At 30.2% G+C, this 23,864-nt stretch overlaps 3 protein-coding genes across 6 annotated transcripts; 1 reads left to right on the forward strand and 2 right to left on the reverse strand.

Moving 5' to 3' along the window:
* Positions 1-3,356: 3,356 nt before the first annotated feature.
* LOC107959479 (uncharacterized) lies at positions 3,357-8,760 on the forward strand. 4 transcript variants are annotated; one of them, XM_016895548.2, is made up of 14 exons: positions 3,357-3,648; positions 4,249-4,371; positions 4,658-4,711; positions 4,828-4,923; positions 5,037-5,117; positions 5,209-5,327; positions 5,421-5,522; positions 5,995-6,111; positions 6,265-6,333; positions 6,532-6,598; positions 6,888-6,941; positions 7,019-7,135; positions 7,843-7,881; positions 8,280-8,760. In XM_016895548.2, the coding sequence occupies exons 1-14, from the start codon at positions 3,631-3,633 to the stop codon at positions 8,373-8,375; spliced, it is 1,152 nt and encodes a 383-aa protein (XP_016751037.1). In that variant the 5' UTR covers positions 3,357-3,630; the 3' UTR covers positions 8,376-8,760. The 4 variants fall into 4 exon arrangements, with proteins under 4 accessions (XP_016751037.1, XP_016751038.1, XP_040970372.1 ...); XM_016895549.2 differs by having other exon boundaries at positions 3,493-3,648; positions 4,661-4,711; XM_041114438.1 differs by lacking the exon at positions 3,357-3,648 and adding an exon at positions 3,836-3,856.
* Positions 8,761-14,342: 5,582 nt separating this feature from the next.
* LOC107959480 (uncharacterized) lies at positions 14,343-15,078 on the reverse strand. The gene is made up of 2 exons (XM_016895551.2): positions 14,821-15,078; positions 14,343-14,745 (listed from the first exon to the last, which is right to left on the reverse strand). The coding sequence occupies exons 1-2, from the start codon at positions 14,911-14,913 to the stop codon at positions 14,494-14,496; spliced, it is 345 nt and encodes a 114-aa protein (XP_016751040.1). The 5' UTR covers positions 14,914-15,078; the 3' UTR covers positions 14,343-14,493.
* A 3,548-nt stretch (positions 15,079-18,626) lies between these two features.
* Positions 18,627-22,761, reverse strand: LOC107959482 (protein SIEVE ELEMENT OCCLUSION B). The gene is made up of 7 exons (XM_016895552.2): positions 22,482-22,761; positions 22,192-22,293; positions 21,680-22,092; positions 20,871-20,953; positions 20,171-20,259; positions 19,597-20,079; positions 18,627-19,513 (listed from the first exon to the last, which is right to left on the reverse strand). Exons 1-7 carry the CDS (start codon positions 22,653-22,655, stop codon positions 18,911-18,913), a joined length of 1,947 nt encoding a protein of 648 aa, XP_016751041.1. The 5' UTR covers positions 22,656-22,761; the 3' UTR covers positions 18,627-18,910.
* Between the last annotated feature and the right edge of the window lie 1,103 nt (positions 22,762-23,864).

Genomic DNA, 23,864 nt, shown 5'->3' on the forward strand with positions numbered 1-23,864 from the left:
TCATTTTTGAATTTTAAAAAAGTTTTTATTTTCCATAACTTTTGGAAATATAAAAAAAATTTGTTTTATTGAAAATATGGAAAAAAAATGAATTTTTGAATTTCGTAAATAAATTTTGTGTAATTTTAAATAATAAGGATCAAATTGATAAAACTATAAATATTGAGGGATGAAAATTTTATTTTTCTTTTTTATAATTGACACGTTAAGAACACAAAGAGGAAAATTGAAGAGGAAAATTGGACGAAGTGGTCAAGATTTTTAAATAAAAAAGGTATATGAATTCGATGTTTCAAAATTAAAATATTAGGACTAAATTTTAAATTTTAAAAGAATGTAGAAACTTATGTCATATATAAACCTATTAAAACTCATATATTTTTCCTATGTTCTGAAAAAAATCTTACACTAAAAGTATTTCATTGACAAAGTTTAATCGTCTAATTGGCTTAGTGAAGAAGTTAGCCAATTGGTTCCCTATTTTCACATACTCTAGCTCAATTTTTCCTTCTTCAACAAGTTCTTTGATAAAGAGGAGACATATCGAGTGTTGAACAGGATTGTTTGATATGTTAATTGCACTCGTGTTGTCACATAAAACAGAGGTTGAAGTTGCCACACCATAGTCAGCAAGCATTTGCTTCATCCAGATAAGTTGTGCATGGTAGATTTCAGCTGTTATATACTCTGCCTCAACTCTCAACTATGGAAAGTGAGATGGAAGTTTGCTTCTTGCTATACCGGGAAACGAAGTTAATACCAAAGATAGAAGCAACTATCAAAGGAGCTTTTTCGATCATCCACGTTTCCAGCCCAATCTGTATCATTGTAGTCTACCAAGGACATAACACTATCTTTAGATAAACAAATGACATAGTCTAAAGCTTCACTCACATACTTGATCACCTTTTTGACAGCTTTGACATGGGATTCCTTTGGATTGGATTAGAACCAAGCACACACATTCATAGCAAAGCTAATGTCAGGCCTGCTTGCTGTCAAATACAATAAGCTTCCAATCATACTTCGAAATGTGCTTGGTTCCGTGGGCACTCCTTCAGCATCCAAACTAAATTTCACACTAGTTGACATAGGTATCCTGGTAGCCCTTGCAGATTTTAAACCAAACCTTTTGACAAGATTCTTGGCATACTTTTCTTGAGACAATTTAATGTTCAAAAATATATTTAAATATGTCAATATATATATGTGATTAAGAAAATTAAATGCACTCCAATTGTTTTCTAGCTCGTATTGTCAAATTTTCACAACACATTGAATTGTCATCATGTTAAGTAGTATTATTTAACATGTTATCAAAATGCCGAAGTGTTATCATGTTGGTGAAACGGAAATTTAACATTAAAAATATAGTTATAAAAGGTTTATTGAACAATTGAATTATGTATAGAGTGGTAACTTAATTTTTTTTTTAAAAAAAATCTTTCATCAATCTTGAATTAGTATCAAATTAACTTGCGACACCAATTCAATCAACGTCATTATTAATAAGAAATTTGTACACCCACAATGTGAGTGAAAGTAATAAAAAATAAAAATAAAATTATTTGGTGGATTTTTTAAAATAAATTTCTTTGTTAATAAAAAAAGGGATATAATTTATATTAATTGTGATGGTGAAATTGCGGTTATATTGGTTTTAATGATATGAGTTCAAATTTCAATATTTGTAGATTAATTTTTGTACTTTAAAAAAATCTAATTTATGTTTGTTTCTGTACGGAAAATATTTTTCTCATTTTTCGGTGTTTAATTGTGTAAAATATACTAAATCGATGGAAAATACTTTGCTTTTTATGTAAAATGTTTTAAGTGTTTTTTCTTTCCAGACTTTGCGCACTCTATACTTCAATGTAAAAAAAAAACTTTTAATTGTTGAATATATATTTATATAGACAATATTTTAGATCGATGATAGAGATATCGAATCGATTTAAATATTTACATGCATGATAAGTACAGATATCTTGATAAATTCAACAGTTAAATTATTAATCGTATAAAAAATTAATCATTTAATGTTAACATTAATGTAAGCAACTCCCTCCTTTTGTTTCAATATAGTTTAATTATGCAAATAGTGCTGTAGGAACCTATTTAGTAGTTTAAAAATTGGGTATAAAAAATTAAATTTAGTTAGATAAAAAAATCATTAAAATCTCATTAAAATAACTTGATTGGAAGAAATTTGGAGGAAGCTTAATTTATTATATTTATTTAATATTAATATAAAATTGAATTTTTTTTTTATTTTTTAGAATTAATATAAACTTGAGAATATTTGTAAATTTTGAGAGTTATTTTTTAAAAATTATGAATTGATATAATATGTAAAAGTTGAGGGCTAAATTTATTATTATACTGATTTTTTAAACTACCATATTAACTTGTTACCTGTTATTTTAACAGGAGTAACCAAAATGAATGAATTATGTAAAATAAATGCTTAAATTGTAAACATTTTATTTTGACTGCTTAAAATAAAAAATTTTAACAGTTGAGTGACTATTTATGTAATTTATCCTATTTTTAAACACATCTTCACATTCTAAATGGTAATTTTTACACATATACACGTGTGATAAAATTTCTAGATATCATATTAAAATAACTATTTAAGAAAATAAAGGAATCAAATTAATGTGTAAAATGGGAAAAAAGACAAGTCTATGAAATAGGAAAACCGTGTTTTAGGTCAGTCTAAATGGAAAACCCCAAACCTAATTATGTCGTTTTCACTCTCAAGCCAAATGTGGTAGTCACAAAAAATAAAAAATAAAAGGCTTTATTTTTCCACATTGATACTTAAAACATTTTTTTTCCTAATTTAATATCTGAATTATAGTTCTGGTATACTTTTTGGTCCTCCTTGACTGAACAAAAAATATTAAAAATATAATTTTTATTAAAATTATAAAAAATTTAAATTATCAAAATAATAATAATAATTGAAAAAATTGTAAAACATTATTTTACAATTATATATATTTTTAAATAGATTTTTATAATTTTAATAAAATTTATATTTTTAAATTTTTTTTCTTCGATCAACGTTAATAAACAATCATCATCGGTCAACAACTACATCAACGGTCAACGAAGGACACATGGCATATTTTGATTGGTTGATACCAAAAAGTATCAATGTGAAAATAAGTATAGTTCTGGGGCTAAATAGTGAATAAGGACAAAATAAAAATCTAAACTGAAAATCCTGGGCGCGTGGGATACGAAACGAATCTCTGCCATGTCTTCCACTTCACCGTGTTCTTCGGCTTCGTGCTTTTTTATTAATATTTATTTTTTCTTTTTATAGGTTAATTAATATTTGTAATTTAATCAGTGGTTTTTATTAAAATTGATGGATTTGATATATTTATTTTTAACTGAAAATTTTAAATCAGAAAAATAAAAAATTTATTTTAAAAAAATTTTAATAAAGAAATTCAAACTCTTTATTATTATTTTTTAATCTCTCTCTCCAATCATTATTTATTTGTCTGTGAAAAAACACTCAAGTTTATGGGAAAACAAAAATAAATGCAGCAGCCTATTTTTTTTTTTTTAGCTTAAAGCCAAAGAGTGGAAGTTCTTTTATGTTTCATTGATATGAAGTCAAGAGATTGTGTAAGTTCTTTTGGTTTTTTTTTTAATCTAATCATAATCATAATCATAATCATAATCATGTTATGCACTGCAAAAGTTACTTTCCAGCTTTCCAGTTCTAAATCTTTTTGTTTTCTCCCTTTACTAGAAATTTTAGCTTGTTTCTGCTTTCTATAAAGCCATGTTTTGATTTATAGTTCTATGAGAACTCCTACTGTTACTGGATTTTGTGAGTAGAGTAAAATTTTCATCTTTAAAAAAAAAAATTTGAATTTCTTTCGATATTAGCGTTTGTAGTGATTGGCGGTAAAAGATTAAATGCACAAAAAACATATATTCAGTGATGCATTTGTTGCCTGATGTTATGCTATGAAACTTATTAATTAACTGCTTCACCCTCACACTTCAATGAAGCTTGTTGGGGCGGGGAAGAGGCATCAAGCACTAATCACCTGACCCAAATTGCCATATAAAGCTGTGTCGGTGTTTATATTTTGCGGGTCTATACTTTATAATGTTTTTTTATTGCGAGATTTGTGCCCTCTAATCTGCTTGTTGGCTTTTGCCTCCATTTCTTTAGATAGTTAAATTATTGTGCCTTTATGTCCTTTTTCTTGACAGATACCTCTGGTTACTGAACGGAAAAGTTGTAGCTCATGTCTATGTAGCCTTATTCCAGCTACTGCTCTGCTTTGTATAATTTACTTCCTTGGGAGTTCATATGTCGCACCAGCAAATAAAGAGGTATATGTGCCATTTTTTGTTTCTGTAATCATATCATATGACTGTAAATCCACGTATTTCACTTTCTATATTTGTGAATGAGCATCTTTTTGTGTGTTTTTCACAAAAAAAAACCTAGTTTAATTCATTATCATTCCGCAGATTAATAGTCTATGGATCCCATTCTTTTTACTTGTGTTATCAGTGTACAGTTTAAGTTACTATCAATTTATTTGGAAGTTGGTGTCACAGATAAAATAGAAAGCAATAGATTTGTTGGAGAATAATAATTGTTTCATTCATGCAGAAGATGTCTATGTGGGGAGTGACTGACTTTTTGCAAAGCTCAAACAAGTGCAAGGTCTGTTTATGAGTCTTTGAAGGTTTTACTTAATCGCATTCCTTATTTCTGAAAATTTTTCTGTTCTAGCAATCAACATTCTGACTGTAGTTTCTTATGTTTGTATATATCCTTAGAGCCAATGCAAGCCCCTTGGAAGTGAACCATTGCCTGAAGGCATCATCACAAATACATCTAACTTGCAAATGAGACCTTTATGGGGCTTCCCAAAGGTAAAAGTTTATGAAATGACTGACGGAAATTTCAATCAAAGTTATCATGTCTCCGCTATCAGACTTTTAATATTGAACTCTGTTCTGATGATGTGCACACATTGTTTGTAAAGAAGGAGAAGGTCTCCACTAGCTTATTTGCAGTTGCTGTTGGAATAAAGCAAAAAGATATTGTCCATAAAATGGTCAAAAAGGTAAAATACAATTCCTTTGATCAGTACATATAATTTTTGCTTCTATATATATATATTTGAATTTGATTGCTCTTTGTTTATAATTGTACAGTTTCTATCTAGTGGTTTTGTTGTAATGCTTTTCCACTATGATGGTATTGTTGATGAATGGAAGGATTTTGCATGGAGTGATCAAGTCATACATGTTTCTGCACGCAATCAAACTAAATGGTAAGACATCTTAGGCTTCCAAACCAATAGCAGCTTATATTGGAAGTAGCATTATTCTAAATCTCATTCTGGATTTTGTTTCTTGGTGACTAGGTGGTTTGCAAAGCGTTTCTTACACCCTGATATTGTTTGGGATTATAGCTACATTTTCCTTTGGGATGAGGACCTTGGAGTTGAAGATTTTCACCCGAAAAAGTAAATTGAAATTTGAACTATAACATAAATTTGACAGAAGTTTGCTCATTCCCGTTGCTTTATGAAAAGAAATACCATTACTATCCAAGTATAAAAATATTTCTAATAAGCATCTGCTGCATGATAACAAATGAAAGTTGCAGGATGAGGAAGTTTATGATGGCTTTTATTCAAGAATTCTTGTTCTAGCTTGTAGTACTTATAGCTATAGGCTACTCTTAGTTTGCTCATAAGAGTCGAGAATGACTGCAGAGCTGACAGAGAGCATTGGTTAAGCTGGTGATATGTTGATGAAATTGTGATAGTTACTTTAAAGCTTAAGAAATTGTTTCCTATGTCTGCTAACTTTTGCTATCATCTTTATTAAAAAGAACTGAGAAAGTGTTTGGGCCACATCTTTTATATAATTTCTACTGATGATCTATTTACTAAGTACTTGAAACTGAAATAGAAGTTAATTTGGTATTGTCAGATATGTGTCAATTGTTGAGCGCGAAGGGTTAGAAATATCACAGCCTGCTCTTGATACTGCTAAATCAGAGGTACACCATCAAATTACTGCACGTGGAAGGAAATCAATAGTGCACAGGTTCTTCTATTCATTTATTTCTTGTATCTATTCTGAATGCTACTTCCGTTATGAATTCATTGTATTTTCCAAACCACACAGGCATTGTTTAAAATGCAGTGTATTTAAATTAGTTTCTTACATTGCATCAGTGTGTATGGTTTCTATTTGCAGGAGAACTTTTAAACATGGTGCTAACAGGACAAGTTGTGATGGCCATAGTAAGGCACCTCCATGCACAGGGTAAAGTTTTATGTTGTGAAATTACTAAATATTTTTCTCTCTATTTCTGTTGTTGTCAAGGGTATCTTTTCTATTGATACTTCCAAAAGAATTTATGCTTTTCTTCAGCAATTACAGTGCAATTTGACAAAATTATTCAGTTTGGAAGTATTTCTCAAATGCTGGTTCTACTTATGAATTAAGAAGAGAATGTTACAGATGGATAGAAATGATGGCCCCTGTTTTCTCAAGAGCTGCCTGGCGTTGTGTATGGTACATGATTCAGGTTTGCCTTCCTTACTCTTTTTTCCTTATTTTTTTTCCTTTTTCTGGGAGGGGTAGGGAGGTCAATTGCTATATATACATTCGCTAGCATACTGTTTAGCGCAGAATACAAGATGATACATCTTTATTATGGAGCAAAATTGACTAAACATCTCTGGTTTTGCAAGATGGTGAATGTCCCTTAATGCTGTTATTTAAATGTTTTTAAAATTGTCTCCTACATCCGTTATTTTTTAAAGTCACATCCTTGGTTTGTTATTTACCTCTCCTTTATTTATTTGGTTTTCCAGAATGACTTGATTCATGCATGGGGCTTAGATATGCAACTTGGCTATTGTGCACAGGCAAGCTACTTTTAAACGGGTTTCCCTTCTATTTGTTAAGCCAAAATGAATGTTGCATAACTTGTTTTCTTTAATAGGGTGATCGAACTAAAAATATTGGGGTTGTTGATGCTGAGTACATAGTCCACTACAATCGCCCTACACTAGGGGGCACAGTTGAAAAGAATCACTCTACTGTTGAAGGTGGAAACAAGGTTAGATATTTAACAGATTTATCAATGAGATATTAATGGTGCATTATTTTCTGTATTTAAGCAATATGATCCTTGGATATGGTTCTAAGCAATTTGGAGATTGTTGCATCTCAAGTCCTGGTTCATTCTAGTACTTTAATGCTACTGTTGTGTCAATATAATCCCTCCCTCCCTCCCTTGTGCTCGTTAGAATTAACAAACATAATATGGAACACATTTGTTTAGGACATAATATCAATCATTGTAGAAAGTGTAGCTGAATGGAGAAATCTTTCTTGCTTAGACTCAATTATGAATGAAGTTAAGGATTTCTGTTCGATATTGGACCAATGAACTTTTCCTTTATTTTCCTCATTAATAGGAATTATAGCACCCATTTACGTCTTCAGGTGCCTGAGATCTGTATTATATGGGTACTTAAAAGGGAAGAAAGGACCTTGGCAACTTTTGGACCATAAAGGAACTTTTCATCCTGAACCCAGTATTTTTCTGGCTGGATCAATATAAGAAACTGGCCCAGTTTTGTATTAGTTATAATGTGAACTAATTCAGCAGTGCAGGTTAGCTTGCACTAGCTGATGTGCCCATCCATAAATATGAAAATGAAACTATATTAAATTTATGTTCATTGTTATTCTATTCCAAATATATTATGGTACTTAGGTATTTTGTCTTTGCTAACCATATTGATTGTTTCTTTATCGCAGACATATTCTCATCGACGTGGAAAAGATCCTAGAGTAGAAGTAAGTATCTGGGTATATTGCGTTCTGTTGTCCCGCTCCCTTAACTAGTTGAACTTACCTTTTATTCGATCTTTATCCATGTTTTTGAGACTCCTGCATTATGAATTCTTATTCTTGTTAGATGCATATTATATTCATCATGCTGTTCTAAAATAAAAAACCATCTAGTATCACCATGATGCAAAATACGTACGTGTGATAAATTTAGGTGCTTCTGTTTTAGTTTCAACCAAATGAAACGAAACTGCTAATTTTGAATGTTTCATTATTACAAGATGACAAAAACAGATGGAACACCTTTTCTTTTTTCCTTTGGTTAGGCATCGACTCCCTTGTAGTCATATAAGTTTGTAGAACACCATGTTTTCCTTATTGGAGTATGAATTTGATCTATTTAGGTAAGGAGACAGTCATATATCGAGTTGGATATCTTCAGAAAACGATGGGAAAAAGCTGTCAAGAACGATAAATGCTGGGCCGATCCATATCAATAGCAAATAAATGAGTGCATCGCCGTGTGGTTCATCGGCAACAGCTAAAGCCATGTAAAATATATACATCATTGTGCATTTAAAGGTGTTGCAAAACAGAAGAGACTGAGCTGGTACTATAATCGGTTCTCTCCACTGGCCATGAGAACCTGATTTGATTGGATAGCTTTTTTCCTCCTATGGTTGCCAAGTTCAGTTCATTTGTTTATATTCGATACAGGTCCAGAATTGAAGTCGCTCCATTTTTTAGTCGCAATAAAGAGATTATGTATATAGAAACAGTTCAGAAATAAGGTGCCTTTGTTTTGTTTACTGATTTCATGTTATAACGGTTACCAAGTATCAGTTTAAGATATGTTGGTGTATTTATAAAAATGTCTTTTCATAACTTATAGTCATCTTCCATCCACTCTCCATAATTACATGAAATGCATTTTTTGTCTGTAGAGACCAACAAGTAGATTTTATTCACGACTGGATTGGTCAGCTCCATTCATTTAGTTGTAGAGATGCATCAACCCACCTACCTTGTGAAAGATATGAGCTTGGACAAAGCTTTCAGGAAGATTAACAGGTCAAACCTATGGAAAGGGCCTTGGCAACAATGTGGGCTCTAATGTTAGAGGTATATCTACAACAACTTCCTTTTCCATTCTCTGGAAGTGGTGGAATGACATTGGTCGATTCAAACTCAAGTAGGGAAAAATCTTTCTTTTTATTGAAAAGTAGAGTCATGAGAAGATGGCTAGTTGAAGGGCCAAGGGTTTTGCTACAATTATGACGAGCCCTATTCATTTGGACATCAATATGAGAAGTTGTACTGGTTGGAAGTTGACTATCATGATGATATTGTGTTAGATCAAGGCTAAGGCTGTACAAGCATAAAACCAACTTTCTACTTGCTAAAACGATGCAACACCATAAAATGAAAGTTAATTACTAATTGTTATTAAGTGAACACATAATTTCCATTGAATTGCCTATACTCTTAATTCGAATTAAAAGTTATCATCTAATCTCTTTTCTCGATCTCACTTAGACATATAATTATTTTCGGTCTCACTGTTCAGCACGATCCTACTAAATTATTACACGACAAACTTTCCTTTCTGTCTTGTTTGCCTAAATATTTTACTAGAGTCGCCAATTATAGTATTATGAACAATTTGATTAAAATCGAATAAAAATGAATCAATCAAATATAGGTAATAGTTCATCAAACAATTAAATAATTAATCAACCATTAAGAATAATATAGTACATAATTCATTCAAAATTTCATACAAATAATGTATTAAGTAATTGGATAAATGAAATATATAAAAACAAGCATGTAAATATCAATTCAAGTGCAAATTTTTGAGTCATCTCTGACGATAAATTCTGATAAGAAATAGAAAAATGTCACCGCACTAAATTAAAATCTAAAACAAAATAAAATAAAAATGTAAGACATGCCCATGCAATCTATGTCTCAAGACTTTGCACCTTTGGAACAAAGTTTGGCTACCGACTTGCTTGTCTCAAGACTTAGAGCCATATGTCTCGAGACTTTACTACCAAAGTGCCTTAAAAACCTTAGAATAGTTTGGTATTTACTTAAAAACATTTGGACAAATTAAACCACATTCAAAACATATGTTTGAGTGCTTTGCAAGTCTTTGAAATGCTTTGAAAATATTTAATCACTAAATGACTTAATTAATAAAAATTTATCTTAAATATTGTTATATCAAAAACTTGAGACATCAAAGCTAACATGATATCACCAAATCCTTTAGGCGTGTGACTCTAATGCCAATTGAAAATTTGAAGTCATGGTAGTGAGGTGAACCAAGCCATATGGTTACACCGTTTTGTACAACAAGCAATACACCTATAAATAAAACACAAAAAGAATAAAAGATTGAACACAAGTTGTTATGCAGCTTGGACCTAACCTACATCTGTGGGGCCATGCTTGGAGAAGAATTCCACTATAGCAAATATTAGGGTACAAGCACTGATTTAAGTCAAATCTATCCGAACTATTGATAATTGTAGCCTTATCCAAATACATTTAGTATAAACTCTCCCCCACTCAACTTTCTTGCTAAGGTAAATTGTTACTCACTAATTGAACTCAATTGTGCATTCTAAACTCTCTCAAAACTCCTATAGTTCTCACTTTAATGCCCTTTATTTATAGAACATCTAAAGCTTATCACATAGTGGGACAATTTTTGGTTTTGCAAGGATGAATCTTGATCTCTTTGAGTTATCTAGCAATGCACAATTTATTTACAATAGTCATCAAAATTTACTTGGGAAATTATCTTTGAAAATGTTTAAATATATTCTCATCAACCACCAAAAAATTTTGTATATTATTTTCATTTTGTTCAGCAAATATCACTTGGATTGGTACATGCACGAATGTGATGAAATTTATTATATTCAATTCACTGAAACTATCAATTTTCAAGTTTACAAATTCGGTTGACTTGAGATGCATTTTTTGGTAGAATCCAGGCATTTCTAAGTCAAGATGTCTTTGAATTGATGAAAGAGCTATCTCTTAACTTAGAAACGCAATTTGAATGACTTGATCTTGAGTTAGAAAACTCAAGTTAATGGTCATTTTAGTGAAGACTGCGTGAACAGAATTTTTTGAACGATATTATTACGAGAATTATAAGACTTAATTTTGATTATATATAAGACCAATATTGTGTTTATTAAATTTTCTAGTTTTGTTATTTATTTATTCCTATTTTTAAGATATTTTCGAGAATTTAGGTTGTTTAGAAGTTTTATATTTTTTAATTGACAAGAAAACTTAGTTACTTTCATTATTCATTAGATAATGATTAATAAAATACATTGTATTGATGAATTATCCTCAATAAAAACTGATTAAATCTTTGTAAAAAATCTCCATCTCCATAGAGTAAGACAGATTGTGTGAAGGTATAACAAGAATTTCAACATTACAACTTGTGCACCAAGCTGTTACCATCATGTTGTTGGATGGTGAATGAAATTAGCAGATCACTCCTATAAAGGCAACAAATACACAATGTGTCTCTAAATCCTCTTATCCCTCAACAAGAGTTCCTTTTTCCTTGGTAAAAGAAGAGAGTCAACCTACAGTTTCTTATGGGGATTTCATGCTTTACAAACAGACATTAATGAGTCTACAAATATTAAAAACACCACCTTACAACTCACAATTGTAGCTAAGGGCTTAATTGCCTCCACCCAACAACCAACTACCCTATAATACTTGCGCTGGCTGTACCTAAATATCTATATGCATTAATAGTATCACAACTCTCTTATCCACCAAGCTCACCATTATTTAAATCCTCTGCTATTTAGGGCATTTCCACCTACAAAACCTCATCTTTTTAAATAATTTCATATGCTCCCACTATTCATACAACTGGGCCACCCGACTCAAAGCATCAGCTGCCGGAATTTGGCTACACACCAGAGACACATAGCCAAGTGTTGAAAATGTATTTCGGAAAACACTTGCAGCACAAGGACTACAATTGTTGATTGTGGATATGTTTTAAGTCATCTCATGTTATCATCAGCACTTTGAGTCAGCAGAACTACCAACTTATAACTCTGAAATAGGCCCTTTTGATTGAAAATGAATATGTAAATATGTGAATATTTTAATGGCCATAAAAGTAAATACAAATTATACATTGAAAATAGTTTTTGTCAACCCAAAAAAGCACCTCTTTAAAGCTTTTACTTTTGGTATCACTTTTCTCATCTAAAATACCTTTTCACTGTTTCTGCCAATGAACACACATTTTTGTACTGCCAACAAGTAGGCCTTTATGACTTTTTTAAACTTTTGGTGCTGAAAATTCATAAATTTAACTTGAATCTTAGATTGAAATATACCAGATTTAACTCGATTCACATTATATACACGATATTATTATTAATACAGAAATATGTGGATTAGAGACTGTATTAGAAAAATAGATATGCAAAACTCATATTTTCATGTTTTTTTGAGAAAAATTTTAAAAACAGCCATAAAATATTGACAGATAAACGATTCTCGACATCAAGCCCAACATTTAAATCTCTTTTCAACCACTTCTCCATTCTCTCAACCTTGTTTCTCTCTTTCTTTCATGGAAAGAGGTCCCAAATATAGAGCACTTTAAAATCTGACAAAACAAACTCAGAGAACAGCAACGAGAATGGTTTGGTTCACGAGCCGTTGAAGAGCAGTCTGCGCTGTTGAGGAGCAGACGTAGATCCCCAAATACTCAAATGAGAATGAAATACGCAAATGACCTAGATCCCCAAAATCTAGGGTTTTCTCTTTCTTTGTTTCTGCTTTGATTTGAATGGAACTATGCACCTAAACCATTTATATGTGAATTATATTGGCTTTTCATTTTATTTTTCTGGATTTTTATCGAGAGAGAGACGAATGAAGAAAGGATTCATCCTACCTTCCCTACAAATGTGATCTGCACATGAAAATAAAATACAATAAAATATATTTTTTACTTTAGTTTAATTAAGAAAAAAATATTAAATTCTAAAAGAGAAGAACATGTATTTAATATTTTTTTTAAAAAAAATATATAATTTTTATACATTTATTTTTTTATTTTTTAAAAATATTAATTAATTACTAACGGTAGATTACAATATTAGTGTTGAAAAACCAAGCGAATTAATGGAAAAGTTAACTTTTTCATTATATATAGAGTTAAAAAAATGGAAATAAATTTAAGAGCTAAAATAAATTTCTTTTATAATTCGAGGGTGGAATGGTAATTATACCTAAATAATGTTAAGATCAATTTTATGTTATGTTTACCCCAAAACCCATTTACTGTGTTTGAATCATAGGTACTTTATTTGTGTCTAAATAAACAATGATTTACTCTTATTAGAAGTATAGTCCTTAAAATTGAAAATTTTTCTTTAAACCCCTTCAACATTTATAAAATTTTAAAAAGTATATGGTAAAATTATAGTTTAGTCTTTTAAAAATTATTAAATTTTGATTTAGTCTTTCTAAAAACTATAAAGATATAAGGTAATATATTGGTGAAATTACATTTTAATTCTATTATACCCCAACTTGGACTGGACATGTGATACTTTTAAAAAGCGTCATGTGAATACTTGAAGATGGTTCTCTACCTTCCGTCCATCAGATCGTCCTTAACTACTCAATCTCTTGAATGTACCACCCACTAATAGAGGATAACATCTCCTTTCATTAGGCTACCTGCTCACCATGATTTGGCTACAGTTTTTTAGTGTGAATATTTTCCTCAAAAATCATTAGGGTCCATTTGAGTATAACAATATTGTACTCTTTCATAAAGCATAACAAAATGGGTCTCACTGCATACATCCCTCACATACTCCATGATGATAACTAGCTTGTCACGTCACCACTACAAGACGAGGACTTCCCCTATGAATACCCTCCAAATGATCAATAAGAAAAGGATATTCTTCCCCTAAAGCAATCCTCAATTACTCATCCCTGCAACCAACCTCCATAACATTCACAACCTACTTCTTTCTCCTCTTATCCTTCTCCGACTCATTGCTGTTTTGGTGAATCAATTCCCTTTTGGACCATCACCTTTTCCTCCCTAGCTCATCCATTGTTGAGACTTGTTTTGACAAATTCTCCTCTAAAAAAAAAAAGGCTATGTCCCTAGTTAAGATATTGTTGAACATGAAGCTAAAGCATTTGAAATGTATATACATTATATATATAGGATCGGGGTGAATCGAACTGAATTGTGTGAAAATTTTTCAAATTAATTGAAATCGAAACAAGATGAATGTCTTGGATTGTTCCAAGTTGCATTGTTCACTATTTCACCCATTAATACATAATGAGAAAGTAAAGAAAAGAATAATAAAATAATTAATCATTGTGATGAATAGAAACAAACATTTCCACCCTACTAACCACTAATATTAATTTATACCATAAATAATATTCTCATTATTAAAACATGCAATATATTTTATCACAAATCTTTGAAAAAAAGAAATAATAAAACAGTGCTTAGCATATATCTTGGAAAAAAATGAACAAATCCCACCGGAGATAGCTAACAGAAAGAATTTAGAGATGGCAACCAAAGCAATTACAGGTCTTGGGAGTGAAAGAGCAGAAACCAAAAGGTCTGTTTGGAATGTTGCAATTGATGGCATAACAGCAAGGAGATGGCAAACAAACACCTCTAGCTCCACCACAACAAGTACAAACCGCACATATCTGAAATCTCCTTAAATTCCTTTTGCTTTCATTAAACAACATCAGCATCTTCACCATCTTTTCTTCCATAATTGGAACCATTTCAGATGACCCATTTACCTTCAAATCCATAAACAATGAAAACACTCAAATCTTTGACGTGAAAATCAAAGAGAAGCAAGGATTTTGACTTACTTGACCCATAGTTGCAGCCTCATTGTAATTGAAGAAACAAGATGAAAAGAACAGAAAAAGGAGAAAGAGAGGGACCCCATAAGCAGACTTCATGTTTGTTCAACTGGTTTTATTTCTTTCTTTCTTTCTTTTTCTTATGTAAGTAAAGATGAGTAGGTTTTCTTTTTTGGGGGGATGAAAAGTAGTAGTATTTATTTGGTTGAAGTAGTTTTTCTTTTTGGTGTAAATCATAAATGAAAAAGATTTGAACAGCTTTGGGTGGTGCTAAATGGAGTGCATCTTAAATGGATTTAGCTGTAGAAGTGGAAAATTTTAGTTTCCTGTGGAACTGCTTGTTAGATTTTAGAATAAGTGTCCATGTCTATATCACTTTTTTATTTATTTTTCAAATAATTATTATTATTTTTTAAATATCCGTTCACGTGAAAAAATGTTATATTAGTATGAGCTACACGTGATACGTTATATCTCGTTACCTACTTAACAGTTGAAATAAATGGATTTGTTAGGTGTGAGTGTGACCAAGGAAGAGTCGTATGAATTTTTTTTTGATATTATTTATATCGATTTTACGATTTATATTTGTATTTATGATTATCTTTTTTTAGTAATATCATTTTAAGGTTTAAATATGTGTTATTTTTGTAAGGTGTAATATATTTTACCATTGCACTCAACAATTGTTGGTGAAAATATGATAAATTTATTTTTTGTTTAGGCTTAGATATTAAAGAAATGTCTTTGAATTGAAATTAAAATTTAATAATTATTTTATTTTAATTAATTTGAATTCTTAAATAGTACTTTTATCTTATTTAAATTTGGGGTAATGATAAATTTAGTCTTCAACACATATTTTTTGTCAATTTATTTTTTTAAATTAAACTTTCAAAAAAAAGTTAAATCACTTTTTAAAATGAAAATGTTAATTGAAGCATTATTTTTTTAATGATTTTTACATGACAACCTGTATAGCAGTCCATGTGTATTTCATGTTGACATGACATTATTTATTTTATATAACACATAGATTGTTATGCAAGCTACTATGTTTAAAAATTTAATAATCAGTAATGTCGTTAAAAAAGTAACAATTCGACTCTTTTTGAAAGAGTGGTGGGTAAATTCAATTTTTTTTAAAAAATTGATGGTCAAATTTAACTAAAAAAAAGAATAAAAACCAAATTGATAAAAGATGTAAACATTAAGCGCTAAATTTATTATTATGTCTTTAAATTTCAAAGAATTATTTTTATTTAATTAAATTAATATATACTTGATTGTAGGGGTATGCACCTTTCGATTTAACCGAACAAATCAAATTAGTTCAAGTAATTGGTTGGTAACCAAATATAATTTAATTAAAGATTTTTTGAAATTTTAGTTAATGATTAATTCAATTTAAAATTGAATTTCGAATCGAATTAACTTATTAATCAAAATTAATAATAATATATTGTAGACCCAATATATTAGATAAATCCAATAGGTTAAATAGCCCAAAATATAAAGTTAATAGATATATATATTCTTATAATGGCATAAAAAAGCATCATGAAAACTAAAATTACTTGAAAATTTAAAAATAAAATTAAAAAAAAGTAAAAAGTAAAAATAAAAGAAATAATATGTAAAAATTTTGGTTAATTTCGATTGGCCTAAATTAACTAAATTTATTTTAATTAATTAACAAGTTTTTAAAAAATTCAATTCGGTTAACAGCTTTAAAATTTTGATTAATTCAATTAATAATAATACGAGTTGAGTATTTTTTTTAAAATTTTAAATTTTAGTTGACTTAATTTTTTGAATAAATTATTAAACAAAGCCTAAAACTTGGAAATTATCGATTTTCAGAAAACAATATCAGCCAATTTGCTATTATCATTTGGTATACAGGTGATTGAAAGTTTTTATTTTATAAGTCAGTTGAGATTTTATCACATTTTTTACTTAGGAAAGAGATCCATTTACATTATGTAAAAATTATTTATAGATTTTTATTTATAAAATTAGGAAAATGAAAAAAATTATATTTTAATCTCAGCCATAAATTTAATTTGATCTAATTACCAAAATATGAGGTAAAACTAATGAGTCTTACATTACGTAAATCAATCCCTTCTCTTTTATTTATTTATTTTTATTTTTAAATAAATTTAAAAATATATGACAAAATTTTAATTTCACTTGTGGATTAAAATTTTCCGTCGCATTGTACCAAATGACTATCCTATCCTTAATATATGTCATACAACTTTTTCCATTTCTACAAACCATTTTGTCTTTAATATATGTATATTTTTTTTATTTAAATATGCGAAAGGTTCCTATACTTTTTTAAATTTTAAAATATAGTCTATATACTTTAGTTTTGAGACATTAAGTCCCTATGTTTTTTTTTTATTTTTTTTATTTGAAAATCTTTATCCCTCCATCATCAATTTTGTTGTCAGAATGGTTAAGTTGATTGTTATAATAAAAGGTAAATAACTTTTTTAACCCTCATTATTTATAATTTTGTGTCAATTTGGTCCTTACTCTCTTTTGTATATAAACAATTAAAAAAATGTTTCAAAAGTTAAAAGTTATTTGTATTTTCAATAAAAATATTAGAAAATATTTAAAAATTTGTGAAAAATTAAAACTCTTTAAAAATTTTAAAAAATAAAAATAATGTCATTTACTTAGACCTATTAATGGTTGGGCCGTGGCTTGGGTCCGAAAAAGATTTCAAGTCCAAATTATTTTTGGTCCCGCCTATTCAAAAAGTAATAAAATATTAAAAATATGTTTTATATTAGTATTTTATAATTTAATTTAATTTAAAAATATTTTTATTATATAAATTGAGCTTGAGCCTGGATGTGCAAGTTGCCCGACCCATAGGCATGTCTTTTAAATTTCTCCATGAATGGTAATAAGATCTTTCCGAACTTTCAGCTATTCATTTGGTCCATATTAAATCAAATTTGAATATTTTTTTTAAATTTTCAATTAGATTAATTATATATCAAAACTATTTTATATAAATTTAATTATAAAACATGTAAAATATTACTATAAAATAATTTTTAAATAATGATACAAACTTTGAATAGGCTCGACTTGGAATGAGTTTGGATAAATTTCTTTTTATGTCTTATGGTGAGCCGACCTTAATTTAATTTAAATATTAAAAAACATGTTTAAAATTAAATTTTATTATAAAAAATAATATAAAAATATATTTTAAATATTTTATTATTTTTAAAAATGAAATAGGATTGAGTGGGGTGAACCAAAAACGGGTTTGAATTTTGAAAATTTTTTTTTTGACCTTGGCAATAACCCAACTAGGCTTGGCCTATGGATAACTCTAAGTAAATAACACTTTTTTATTTTTGAATTTTTGGGAAAATTTTTTTTATATATTTTTATTTTTAAATATATAGCATTCTAAATATAATAGAATTGAAACGATAATGAATAACACATAAGATGAGATTTTAATTTTACTTTAACTAGGGTCTAAATATAATTCATATTTACATATGAATACACTAATTGATGTGTTTAATTTGTCTTGATTTGAATTGAATGGTGATTAAATTTTTTGTTAAGTACTCGTGTAAACTCGAACCGTACTACCTCATCCTAGTATATAAAAGAAAATCTACTTACGTAAAAACGAATATGGGACATGCAACAATAATGCAGTGCACTCCTAAGCTTGTTGGGCATTTCCTTGCGTGAGTTGCTTAATTACTGTTTGGGTGGACGTATGTACAAGTTGGCACATTTTAGTATTTTAGTATTTCAAGTTGTAAGAAGAAAAACAAGATATTTCTTGTTGTTTTCAGCTGATAGAGAGATAATTACAACACAACTTAAACAAGTCCTGGACTCTTTCTTCACCAGCCAGAGTTGGTGAATAAGTGGCTGAGCCTCAGATATTATTATTATTCCATGGCATATGCTTAGTAATAACATAGTAACATGGTAGAGCCTTAGGGGCAATACACTTATATCTATTTCCTCTTCTTTTTTTCAATGCTCAAACATGCATTATATATATATATAGTGTGTGTGTGTGTGTATTATTTGTGCATTACTCAGGACAGCAGCGATAAGTGTAAAACACGTCCATCACTTTGGAACACTCAGGGCAGATCATTATCCCCGGAATCTGACCCATAGCCGGCAGGTGAAGGTTGATGCAGCTATGCACATCTCTGGTTATTAATTTCTTGTACTTTTTTATTCCTTCAAGGAAATGAACCCCGATCATGCCGCTTCTCTCCATCTGCTGGTAGTGTTCCATGATAGTTAGAGCTGTTTTTCCGCTGGTTGTGACCATGGCACCTTGTCCCATGGAGAACATGGCCCATTCTTCCCCATTCCCGCCGTACCCAACCACTTTCAACGCCTCCTGCATTACCTCATCCTTCTTGCCAAATCGGATTTTGGCGTACAATATGCTCTCCAGTCGACTCCAAAACTGCCACTGTGATTCAGATTGAATAACCAGAATGTCTCGACCCAGCTGGTTCCTCGTTAGGCCTTTGCCTTTGTTCTTCCCCACTCCCAAGTACACAAGTTTTAAGAAAACACCGGCACTTTGTGCAGCATTATTCACTTTCTGGATGAACTCCTGGTTCCATGATATATCCCCACCACCAAACAAGCATACAAGTGTCGCCTCGCTCTTTGTCTAATGAATCAGAGTAGCCATTAAGCACCCCAAAAACTGAACCAAAAATAAATACAGAAATTTAGAGATGAAAAAAAAAATACCCATGATTCTATGTCTATGCCACTGTCACCGGGAAGGATAAGTTGATCAAACAGCGAGTCGAGCGTCCAAGTCTTTCGCTCGTCCAATTTCTTCCACTCCTCATCAGTGAAAGGGAAGGCCCGCTTACCCCATGTCCACAACATAGGGAGAGCATTTAGGCATGTTATTTCCCCTCCTTCAGTCACCGACACAGCAATCGCTTCCTTTATAAAGTGCCAATCCCTCTTGATGTACTGAATGACTTCTTTAATCCTGGGTGGAAAAACCGCAATCCATTTCATCATTTGTCTCAGCTCCAAAAACCTTGCCTCTGCTTTGTCATCGTATGCCAACGATCCCACGATTGGGAGCCACACGATTTCATACTTGCCCTCATTCTCTTCGTACAATCTCTCGAGAACCTTAATTTCTTCTATGGAGATGTTGAGATCCGATATCAGAAATAACACATGCTTGTTTCTCAGTTTTTCAGAATCCTGTACCTGTACCCCCAAACAAATCAAACCTCAAAACCCCAGATTTTGAAACAATGAATCCCACAATAATCTGCAGTGGTGTGTAATTTGAACCAACCTCAATACATTTCTTGATTTTTGCTATCAGTTCCGAAGTACTGATTTCGGACACTTCCTCATACTCAAGTGGAGAAATTTTCTCTGCGCCTGTGATCACACGTAAAATATAAATTACATTTACTCCATTACCAGACACCACGAGAAAATTTCTTATATAAATTTATTAAAAATTGACGTTGAAATGGTAAACATGTCTGAAATATATGTATTTTTTAAATTTATCAAAATATAAAAATATATAAACACTCCCGAAATGATTAATGTGTGACCTCAATTCAATCAAGCATAACATTATAATAATTAGTAATTCGATGACATACGTGTTCACGTAGCACGTAGAAACCACGCATTTAAAACATAGGTGTTGGTTTAAAAATAGCATCCAATAAACAATAAAATATAAAATAATCAAAACAAAGCTTTGATTGAAATAATAAAATTGCAAATAACAAATATGATGCATCATTATGGTCTGTGCATTATTGAAGTTTTAGTATATAATATGATTTCGGTTTAAAATTTTACAATTATGATAATTATAATTATATCGATAAATTTAGTAATTGATTTGTTAAAATATAAATCGTACAAAAATATATGAAAATGATTTATTCAATTGTATATTTATAATAATTAATTTTTATTGTAATTATTAATATAATCGTAAGTTGTAACTTCGGTGAGGAAAAAAAACTTACCAATATACTTCATGTTGTCTTGAAGTTGAATACTTATATCCCTTAATTGTGCTGAAAACGATTTTAATTCAACATGAACATCCCTAAAATAGATGAAAAGTAGAAATAAATAAACATATAAATAATTAAGGTAGGAGGAGTTTTTAAATTTCTAGAACTTTAATCTCTGCCAATTTTAATTAATCACGGTGTCAACGTATTTCATTAATTATACTTAATTTTGATTAATATAATAATTTTACCATTTAAAGTTTACATATTTTTTAAATCTGATCTTTATTCTAAAAATTTAACAAATTTAGCCTCAACATTTATAACTTATAAGAGTTAAAATTGTTATTATATGAATTAAATTCATGTAAAATTAACAAAAAATATTAACACGGCGATTAATTATCATTAGTTTCTCACTTTCGAAATTAACAGGTATTAAATTACTCCGATTTTTTTAAAGGTACTAATTTACTAATATCAAAATTGAGAGGCAAATTCAGCGTTAATTAGGCGCATCCAAAGCATTTTATCTCAAGAGAAACGGTGGTGCTTGCGGTACATTCCGAGAGATCAAAATCAAATTGCAGACTGTCTTGCTAAACAAGCCTTGTCTGAATCTGATAATTTACAAGTGTTCGATGATCCTCGAATGATGACGCACACTTTAGTGGATTTGGATAAAATTACAAATGTTTTTTCTCTTAATAATACTATTTTGTAATTAGTTTTTGTTTTTTATTATCACCAAAAAAAAATAAAATTTGAGAAGCACCAATAATTAATTAAGTTTGGAGTTGAGGATGGAAGGGGCTTACTCCCTTTTGCTTAAAACGGCTGAAATTTGTAAAACAATGTCGAAGATGTTTTTTGTAGCGTTGAGGTAAAACTCCAGCATCGCCTCCTTCATGGATTCCTGTACTTTTAGGCTGTCGGAGAATTTCAAATTGGTGCGTACCACTTCCAACATACCGTCGGTAAGCCCTGCTCCCGCAAGAGCGTTCAAATCGAGTTTGGGCGAGTGGCCTTTCAGGATTTTAACTAAAAGCTTAGCCATCAGGTCGTCATCACGATGCTTCACCAGCATCGACAACTCCCCGATACTGGAAGCAAAAGCTGCGATAGCTATCACCACTTTGGCGCTCCATGAATAACTGCGAAGCCTTTCCAGCACTGCTGTTCTGGTTTTCTCCAGATTCCCGCTTCCTGCTGCTAAAAGATTGCATGACATCTACAATGGTGCAAGTACAATGCGTTTGATTAGTAAATTCATAAATTAATCAAAACATGCATGCAGTGGTTGGTGTAATAATAATTTTGAGACAACAACCTCACAGGAGATATCTCGTATATCATTCAATACTTGACGCATGCCTTGAATTCTCTCCAGGCTGCTGATCATGTTGTCGAACTCTGCAGATTGATCAGTATCCTGCAGCAAATAAAAAGCATTTAAGTGGAGTTACCAACAAAGATAACCCATTTTGACTTAATGAGCTTGACTAGATGTTGGATCAGGCTGAGTGCTGAACCAACCGAGCTAATTACTTGCTGAACAAACTTATTTTTGGAGTAGAGCAAAGTAAAATAACGCAAATGAAATTTTATAAAGCAAGTAACCTTGGAATCAACAACAAATTTGAAAATGCTTTCGACGAGGTCGAGTAGATGTCGGCGAACATCAGGTTCAAGAGTTTGAAGGGAATTAGTTTTATTAGTCATCTGAGTCTGTTGTGATAACTTGTCGAAGGAGTAGTAACGAGAAGGATGAGATGTTTTAGCTTCAGCAGCCATTGGTAGCTCGGAAGGTGAAGGTGGTAGGTCAAGATTCAAGTGGCAGATGCATTCGGACTATTATATACCATATATGGACAACATCATTGCATATTTGACCAATCATGTCAGATATGTGACATCATCATCATCATTTAAAGAAAAAGTTAGCTTTCATATTCTTTAGAAAATTGTATAGTTAAAACATGCTCCAACAACTATACTTTTCCTACATTTAATACTTAGTTTTTAGGTTTTTTAGATTTTAAATTCAATTATACTTATTAATACTTGTAATTTTCGAAAATTTCTATTCTCACTAAACGATAACAGTTAAATTTATTAAGTTACTCTATTTTTAAAATATAATGCAGCAAACATATTATCATATATATATAATACCATGTTAGTTTATTATTTTCACATATTACTCACTAAAAATCCAGTTAATGGATTAGTGATTTTCATTTGCATCAAGACTGGAATTTCAAAAGTCTAGGAACGTAGAATGACCTAATCGGAGAAGATAGATTAAATCTATAAACATACTCATAGTACATGACTAGTAATTAAATGAAGTTCGTTTTTTTATATTTTTGGGGCCTTAGGTGAAATAATAAATTGGACTCTTTTTTTTAAAAAAAATTAAAAAAATATAATACAATAAAAGCTAGAAAAGGTTTGGAGCCCTAATAGATAAAGCATTTATGGTAAAAAATTAAAAGCTCTAGGCATTTAATTAATTTGTTTTAGTCTAAAATTATTTTCCCATATTAAAAACTAAAAAAATATTTTTTGGGCCCCTTCCGGCCTTGGGCCATGGGCGATTACCTTCTCAAACAACCCTAAGATAGGACCTGATTGAATTTAATTAAACAAATTTAACAATTATTATTTTGATCAGAACTAAAATTTTAAAATTCGAAAAGTAGGAAGTAAAGTTGAGAAATAAAAGTATTAAATTTGTACAAACAAATGGCATCTACCCATATTATATTTGATGACTAAAGATGTTGGTTTATTTGAAGGAATATTTTTGGTCAAGTAAATTAAACTCATACGAAAAGCATATATATATATATCTATCTGACATAGCAAAGATAAAGTTGATTATTCTTTGAGTCGGATCAAGAATTTGTATCATTGATGAAATTAAAACTTGGAACTTGAGATATTGCTCTTTTTTTCCTTTCTTTTGCTTTTATGTTAATTATTTACTTTTAAAACTTT

This window comes from Gossypium hirsutum, chromosome A05, assembly GCF_007990345.1.
Source record: "Gossypium hirsutum isolate 1008001.06 chromosome A05, Gossypium_hirsutum_v2.1, whole genome shotgun sequence".
Classification (NCBI taxonomy): domain Eukaryota; kingdom Viridiplantae; phylum Streptophyta; class Magnoliopsida; order Malvales; family Malvaceae; genus Gossypium; species Gossypium hirsutum.